The 9,113-nt window shown below is 42.6% G+C and overlaps 1 protein-coding gene across 1 annotated transcript in view; it reads right to left on the reverse strand.

Moving 5' to 3' along the window:
• The window catches only part of KCNH8 (potassium voltage-gated channel subfamily H member 8), a 391,062-nt gene extending 384,447 nt beyond the window's left edge, over positions 1-6,615 (reverse strand). The window contains exon 1 of the mRNA XM_072651223.1: positions 6,458-6,615. Within this exon, the coding sequence (XP_072507324.1) occupies positions 6,458-6,533 (76 nt within the window). The 5' untranslated portion in view covers positions 6,534-6,615. The remainder of the gene's footprint in view (positions 1-6,457) is intronic.
• Positions 6,616-9,113: the final 2,498 nt, after the last annotated feature.

Genomic DNA, 9,113 nt, shown 5'->3' on the forward strand with positions numbered 1-9,113 from the left:
TCAATCTTATTTCCTCACAGTGGGGAAAAGGGATGAAGGGAATAAACATTGAATACCTACTATGTGGCAGCCACTGTGCTACACACTTTACAAATATCTCATTTGATCCTCCTGCAAGACAGGTGCTGTTATTATCCTCATTTTACAGCTGAAAAAACTGAGGCAAACAGAGGTTAAGTGACTTCATTAGGGTCAGACAGCTAGTAAATATCTGAGGCAGGATTTAAATTCAGTTCTTCCCTGCTTCTGGGCCCAGTTCCCTACAAACGGTGTCACTTGGCTAAAAGCCATTGTATGGCATGACCTCATACTCCACTATTATGTAGTAGGATGTTGCAAGGGAAAGAATCCTTGATTGGTGTCAGAATGGCTAGATTTGAATCCCATCCTTGTTACTCATGACCTCACTGATCTTGGGAAAATCACTTTCTCTTTGCTCTAGTTTCCTCATTTGTAATATGAAGAGATTAGAACTCAAGAGTTCTTGACGTTTGCTTTTGTCACAGACTCTTTAACAGGCTGATGAAACCAATGGATCTCTTCTCAAAATAATATTTTAAATGCATAAAATAAAACAGATAATTATATAGGAAATCAGTTATATTTATTTAACTAAAAAATCTTCACAGTCCCAAATTAAGAACCTCTCATCAGTGGATTATTCTAAGCCCCACCAACCTCCAGGTCAAAATCTTTGAACTTTTCATCACTTCTCTGGATGATCAGCAATGGTTTGGATATTCCCTTCCACTAAGACAGATAATATGTCCTTAGGAGATAATACTCATGTGTTGTTATAGCTGAAAAAAATTAGCATCAGTCTGCAACTATATGCAGGTGAGCCCTTTTGATCTAGCCAGGTTGTTCAGATGAAGAAACAAATTGTCCATTTTAGCCTATCTTTTCACTTGAAAGGATACAAGACTTAAATTTATAAGCTTAATAGAAGGAACCTATCTAGTTCAACTGTTCCCTTCATTTTACACATGAGATCCAGATTTGAAATGGTTTGCCCCAGGTCATAGATCTAGTACTAAAACTCATTATTTCTGACTCCAATTCCAAAAGCTACTCTACTCTGTTTTCTCACATTGGTGGAAAGATGTCTAAGTTTAGAGAGAAAGCAAACTGATCACTTGTATTATGCACAAGATTTGCTTTTGCAAAGTTCCGTTTCATTAATGCATGTCATATATGGACAAGAGAGATGATCCTCAGCTCAAGGCACACGCTGAAAGAAACTCCTCAGTGCTCATTCATGAGTATTAGCCAAAGTTTTTTTTTTAATAGTATTCTTGAAACTATGAACCAGAACAAATTCCTTTTGGCCCCCACTCTTCTTCATTGTCCCTCCTAATAATAATAATGGTAAAAGCCAACATTTACATCACACTTACTATGTGTCATGTCCTGGGCTAAGCCCTCCTAACTCTGGTCTGTAAGTGATAAACATCAGTGAAAGTGAAAAGACAAAAAGAAAGAGAAACATTAAATCATGATCACCCTAAGGAAAGCCACAAAAATTGAAAACCTGGGCATATTCTTTACAATCTATATAAGCATAAAAAGCTAATGCAAGATTTATGAAAATATGTATTATCTTCCTAAATATGAAAGCTCATACACTCAGATGTGATCTTCTCCTGGTAATAATGATTAGGCTATACTTTCCTTCTACATGATATTCTTACCATTAACTTCCTTGGGAAAGAAATCATCTGACCAAATTATCTATAAAATTATAAGACAGCAATTTTTATTTTGAACATATATACAAATACACACACCTTCATGCAAATACATGAGAGGCAACATGGCATATTTGATAAAAAACTGGAGCAAGAGAAATCAAGAAGATGTGGTTCAAGTCCCTCTTTTGACACATATATAGAATATGACTCTGGGCAAATCCCTTAACCTCTGGAAAACCTTGACAACTCTCTAAAACTGTGAGTTGAAAAAGAGTTACCAGTTTGCACAGGTAGATGGCCATTTTCACCAGGAACTCATGGCATGAATGAAACCATAGGTCCAAAGTATAAGGGAAAATGTGATTGCAAATAATATATTTTAAAGAAGTTAGTTGTAGACACATTTTCCCCTTCATGGTTCATAAGCATCACATAGGTAAGATAATTAGTCTTCCGAATTTCTTTAACATTGCCATTAAACATCAGTCAAAGGAACACTTAATTTAAAAAGGTTAGGTATGAATTGGTGTTGTTGTTTAGTCATTTCCAGTTGTTTCCAGCTCTTGGTTTTCTTGGCAAAGATACTGGAGGGGTTTGCCATTTTACAAATGAGGAATTGAGGCAAATAGGGTTAAGTGACTTGTCCAGGGTCACACAGCTAGGAAGTGTCTGAGGCCAGATCTGAACTCAGGAAGATGAGTCTTCTTGACCCCTGATCTAGAGCTCTACCCATTATGTCACCTAGTTACCCTTAGATATGAGTTACATTTAGTTTCTAGCAAGAGAAATAGATTTTCCAATGTTATGTGACCTTTTCTGAACTGCTTTCACGTGTTAGAGATGATTTTCCTTTCCACTAAAGATAAACTAGAAAATTAGTTAATCACATTTAACAACAAAGGATGCACTTTCTGAAGGCTTAACAGATATAGAAAATTAAAATATCACATTAAAAACCAATCAACTAACTACTATTAGGTTATGAAGGTTCATATTTTCCATCTGTTTTATTTTGTCTTGTAGCAACTGTCTTAATGCATGGTACACATTTCTATTTTGCTGTTCAATTAGTTTAGTCTTGTCTGACTCTTCATGACCCCATTTGGTGTTTTCTTGGCAAAGATACTGAAGAGTTTGCCATTTCCTTCTCCAACTCATTTTACACAAGAAGAAACTGAGGCAAATAGGATTAAGTGATTTGCTGTGGGTGACACGGCTAGTAAGTGTCTGAGGCTGGATTTGAACTCATGAGGATGCATCTTCTTGATTCAATGCCCAGTGCTCTATCCACTGCTCCACCTAGCTGCCATACATCTTATATTGTCAGATATTTTATTAATACTTTTCTTTTTTATTTAAGAAGAGATCTTTCATTCTTATTGAATTATGATCATGTATTTTAAAATTAGGGCAATTTTTAAAGTTTGTTACTATATTATAAGAACTAACTGTACAGATTCAGTGTTTGTAAAGGTTGGTAGTATGGTTTGATTACATAACTATTCTCAAACAAATAATCACAATTTTCTAAGTTCTGCTTTTCTTTAAAATTATTGATGACTACAAAAAAAAGACAAATAATGATGGTATCCCTTATACTAAATTAGAAAGTATGCTAATATATGTCATGGAATAATAATGCCATTTGTTTTATTACAGGCTTTTTTTTCCAGGGAAGGGGAACAGGAGAGAATGTAGAGAAGTTATGCCTTCAATAATCACAAATGAATAGAAAAACTCAAAGATTTTTTTCCATGCCGATTCGAAGCAAGAGAAAAAAAATGAATGTAAGTTTCAGAGTAAGAAGGTCAAGGATTGGGAATGATTTTCAGGTGCTGTAGTTATACTTAGCAACTAAATCATCTCAATACTGAAAATATGTTATCAACTCTAGTGAATACAACATTCACCAGAGGATGCTACTCTATCTGTGGCTCTGATTGCAGCAGTGTTTATGGCTGAGTCTCTGCTTGTGGTGGTATTTCCTAATTCTCATCTTATTTAGAGCATTACAGCTAGTGATTCAAACACAGCTCTTAAGAAAACAAGACTTACTGAGGGATTTTTTAGTTGTAAACATTGAGAAGAGAAGTCATTGTTAAGGTAGGCCTTCTAGATAATTCATTCTTTTTTTTAAAATTTGTGTCATTTATTGTCAAATGTCACCCAAAGTTTTTCAAAGTAGAAGCTTCCAATTTCATAGAGTAGGGACCTCACCACTGCTTTAAAAATGTTTGAGTGTACTTGTGTGTTCTGAGACACTTTCCAGTTAAGAAAAAGATTTAAAGTTATGCATGGTTTTAACACTGGGAATAGGGGTAGTGGTAGGGGAAGAAGAATGAGAATTGCCATCTCCTTCTCATAAGAGAAAACCTTCTTGCCTCACCAATCTTAACAATGTTTCTCTGTGATTATAATAGTATTCTGAGACCCAGCTATAGGAAAATGTATTCTTACAATAAGGTTTAAATTATTACAAACCCTATCATTAGCCTTAGAACACGCCAGATTTATCCTCTGAAATAGGTAGATCTCTGGGGTGTTCTGGAGAGGATTCATCACATGGTGTATTCTTTTCAACTTTAAACTGCAGGCAAAGAAATTATAAGTACCCATTATTTTCCAATTATATTTTTATCAATAATAACTCTCTAGGTCAATTTTTTAAAACTTCATAATTCTAAATTTATATGCATTGTCAAAAAGAAATATTATTTTGTGAAACTGATAAAATTTCAAGATAGCAAGTATTATAATTGTGATATTGTGAGCACACACAATATCTACACTATTCTTACACTTAAGTCTTATTAAGAAGCAGTGTGGTAGTGGAAAAGAGGACTTGATTTGAACTGAGAGGTCATGGATTCCTCTATTGCTTACTACCTGTGTAATCTTGGAAATGCCAAGATTGGGCTTGAATTTTCTCATATGTATAATGAAGAGGCTACGCTGAGTGACCTGTACGTTCCCTTGCAACTTTCAATTTATTACCTTAAACAACTAAACAAGTAGTATAACATAGTGGATAGAGAGAGTTAGTTGGTCTCAGAATCAGACAGACACATCCTGAATCAGTGACAATAGATTAGTCCCTATACCTCTCCAGACTCCAGACAAGTTTAAAGACATTGTAGAGAAGGTGCTGAACCTCTTCACTGGGAGCTCCCAAAGTTAATGAAATCATAAGTCTGGTTAACAAAATAGTGCATGATAGATACATGATGAAATTGAATTTTACTATTATCAGTCACCTGCTTCTAGAACATAAGGAAATCAGTAAAATGCTAAAAGTAACATAATAAAAAGCATTAAAAAGAAGATAATCACATGTTAACATCAATTAACATAAAAAAGATTTTTAAAAATCAAAGTGAACAGCACATTCTCCCTTTTATTTGAACTTTTGTACTCACTTTTTATACAGTAAAGTCTGAGTTTATTCCTTTTATAGTGGTATGAATCTAGACTTCAGCAGTAGATATAGTGCATAATCAACCTTCCTTATAAACTTGTTCCAAGGAACATAAAGTCCAAACTAAAGGGTAATAATACTCAACCACTGAGAAAGCTACTGATAAATATTTCTCTGACCATCTCAGAGCGGGGAGAGAGGAGAAGGGGACAAGCAGAACATGGTATTAATATAAACGGAGGAAATCCGGGGTGGAAGGGTGAGAGGAGAGGTACAGGAGCGTAATTGAACTGTGTTGGGGGCTGAATATGCTACAGACAGACGGAAAGCTCCCTTGATAGCTTTGAAAATTAGTAGCCAAGAATTAGGATCTGGCCATGGTACTGAACAAGATTTCTCAGTTGAAACCCTTAATCAACAAGTATTGGCGAAATATACCTACTTTTCAAGTATGTGCAGAAGAAAAAACGCTGTTATTTGAAGTAAAACTTTAGCTACCCTTATTTCCCCAAATGCCTGAAAGGTATTTCCCATCTTCAAAACTTCCTAAAACCACGATTAAGGTTTGTAATGTACATCCACAACCGCCCCCCCCCCCCCCCAAAGACTGTCCTTTAGGGCAAGACAAATTTCAGTCGCAAGCAAGCAATGAAAGAACTGGTATTGAGATTCTGACAAACAATACAAAGCCCTTTCCATTATTCAAATACACTTGGAAAATAGGATTCGGTTTTTCCTGTAAGCACAGATGCGCAGTTTTACAGAACAGCAAATAACTCATTTTTATCACATTATTGAGAGTGTGGAAAGGGAAATGTATAAAGATCCCCAGGATGTATGGGGGGGGATAGTGTATGTGTGTGTGTGTGTGAGAGAGAGAGAAGAGAGAGAGAGAGAGAGAGAGAGAGAGAGAGAGAGAGAGAGAGAGAGAGAGAGAGAGAGAGAGAGAGAGAGAGAGAGAATTATAACCAGTGTTGCCCTAATACTGTTGGGAGATGGTTGACGATTAAATAGCCTGCACAATTACCCTTGCTTCTTCATTCCACAAACCTGCAAGGGAAAGTCCAATTCAATACCAAAACAGTTTCCTCAATCAATCTCTGGGGAGGCGAACCTTTCCCATGGGTTGTTTTCAAACCCGAGAAGCGCAGAGAATGGTCAAAAAAATAAAGCCACCCCAAAGTGCAAACACCACATCATGCAGTTAAGTCAAAGCTCAGTGCAAAGAAAGCCTACCCTAGAAAGGAAAGAAAACCGCACAGGTCAAGGAAAAAAGGGGAGGGGAAAGTAACCCTTGCTGTAATCTTTTAAAAAGAATTTATAATCCAACGTGTCCGACCCCAAGACTTACGTGTTCCGTCAAACCGAGTAGCTATGGTATCAAGGAAGGTGTTCTGAGGTGCCAGTAATCCCTTCATAACAGGCATTTTTCCAGCGTGGTGTGAAATTCTCCATCAAAGTTTGTCTGGAAGGGTGGTTAGGAAAGAAAGTGAAAAGAAGGGAGGGGGGTGAAGTAATGACGGGAGGGTTGGTGAGCCAGGGAGGTTAAAGTGGAAAATGAGAAGGAGATAGGAAGGGAAGGCTGAGTGAGGAGCGGGCACGGGAGTTCTTAGCCGCGGGTGCGGTGCTCTCAGTTGACCCAGCCCTGGGAGCGCTCTCCACGCCCGCCCCGCACATCCAGGCTGAAACCCGCGCAGACTCCCTCCTCTTTCTCCTCCTATGCCAGCTGCCAGAGTTCTCCACCTTCCCTCCCGCTGCAGCTGTGCCCACTAGGCGCCGCCGCACGGCCAGCCCCCCGCCCACCCAGGACTGGCAGAGCGGGGCCAGAGGCGCCACGTTCTGCCTCCCCTAAGAGGCTGGAGTGGGGCTGCAAGCAACCGAGGCTGGCGGCCCTGGCAGCTGGGCAAAGAACTCCGGGCTGGAAAGGCGAGAGCGGCTCCCCCCCCTCCCGCCCCCGCCCCCAGGAGCCAATGAACAAAGACCCCTTTGTTTCTGCTCAGGCCCTCTCCCCGGGAGCCTCGAGCCTCGTGGGTGTGGTGTTCTGGAAGGGGAGGAGACAGGTTGGCTCAGGTACCCCAGCCTCCGCTGGGCCACTCACTACTTGAGTGTGGGCGGGTAGGCGGGGGGAAGGGGGGTGAGGCAGTGGGATCCCTGGTGGACTTAACCCTCTCTCCCCCTACTAATAACTTGTTTTTGGAGACACCCCTGCCCCAAAGAGGAGCTTTGATAGACTTTGCCGTGAGACTTCCACTCCCTGGAACACCTGAGCTGGAAGAGAGTCCAGGAGTGTCCACAGTAATCACAGCAGTTATGGCGGGGCTTTGTTAGGTGAAGTGCCGGAGTTCCTTCGCCCCAACCACCAGGCTAGCTGGAGTGTGAGGAAACCTCCAGGGATCCAAGTCCTAGCTAGGCTGGGGGGACAGCTCTAGAGGAAGACTTCCCCTTTGGCCAGGGTTCCTAACCCCAGAAGGGACAAGCTGCAGGTGACTAAAGGGGAGGTGTTTAACAAAGAGAAGCCCAACTTCGGAAAGAAGTAGACGCCTCCTCCCCTGCGGGAACTTCCTCCACTCGTGGGGAACCCCCCCCAACCCTCCGGGGAGACCTAGCCAAGCTCGTAGGCGAGAAGAAAGGGGAGGCTCTGGAGTGTGTGTGTGTGTGTGTGTGTGTGTGTGTGTGTGTGCACGTATGTGTGTGTGTGTGGTGTGTGTGGTGTGTGTGGTGTGTGTGTCCCGAAAACAGACCATGCGGAGCGGCTGGACTTAGCAATAAAATCCAAGAAGAGAGGGAGGTGGAGGCGTAATGGGAACGTGGAAGGGAAGACACACACACACACACACACACACACACACACACACACACACACACACACACAGTGTGATAAGAGTTAGAGACCTTGGAGTCACAGAAACGAAAGCAAAGTTGCAGGTGCAACCAGGAAGGGGGAGAGAGGGCAGGTGGCGAGGACCCAAGGACAAGGAGGGGCCTCTGCCTTCCCCCTCCCTCCCGCGGACCCGCGCTTTGATGCTTCGGTTGACCTGGTCCTGCAGAGGACTCCACCTCAAGGCTTAGAGCTTTGTCCCCAGGGAGGGGCGCGCAGGCAGAGCTCCAGCTGCTCGGAGCGGTCCCAGGGGGGCGAAGGCAGGGCCGCTTCCTCCCGCCCCTCCAGGGAAGCTACTCCGAGCTCTCCGCACTTTCCCTCCCAGTGATGCATTTCCTGTGGCCGAGGATTCCCTTTGTGTTGAAATTCAAGAAGATCCGGCCCCCGAGCTCCTGGCTCCCCTCGGTTGGTGGGAGGAAGGAGGGAGGAGGGAGACCGAGGCAGCAAGGGGCGGGGCCGGGGGAGCAGGGGATTCCGAACCACGTAGCAAGTGCGGCAGCCGCAGCAGCGGCATTGATTGCCAGGGTCAGCCGCAGTCACTGGCAAGCTCGCGCAGCGCGCAGCAGACGCTAGGCAACCTCTCCTGCTGTCCAGATGGGGCCTCATTTTACAGAAAACCGGATTAAGCCGCCTAATGGTCCACGTGGAGCGTGTCTTTGGGGAAGTCGAATCCAGAGGCGCTCAAGCGACCGCTTGCTTTCCATGGGTTGCCCTGCCTGGGCTGTGCCCAGAAAAGAATGCCCAGCTCCTTCCTAGGGCTTCTCTGTAGGAAAACTCGTCTCTAGACTCTTCTCTTACCACCCCACCCAACTGCAGAAGACTTAGCTAAAAACGGAGGTGTGGTCAGACTTGTCAGTAGAGTTCGCCTTAAGGCTCGGAGCAGTTTGATACCTGACCTTAACTCCCTCAAGGCTAAAAGCATCCTTCTTGCAGTTAACTCACCTGGGTCATGGCAGCCTTGGGATCTTGGCCAAAGCATTCCGCGAAAACTGCCGCCACATTTCTGGCAGGGAACAAACCTTCAAATAGATGTGTTTAAAACAACAATTGAGACGCATATCCATCTATCCACCCACCCACCCATCCTTCCACCCGTGTGTCGGTCCATCCGTCCAGCTAATCTTCCAGG

Source organism: Notamacropus eugenii, chromosome 3 (genome assembly GCF_028372415.1).
Source record: "Notamacropus eugenii isolate mMacEug1 chromosome 3, mMacEug1.pri_v2, whole genome shotgun sequence".
NCBI lineage: Eukaryota > Metazoa > Chordata > Mammalia > Diprotodontia > Macropodidae > Notamacropus > Notamacropus eugenii.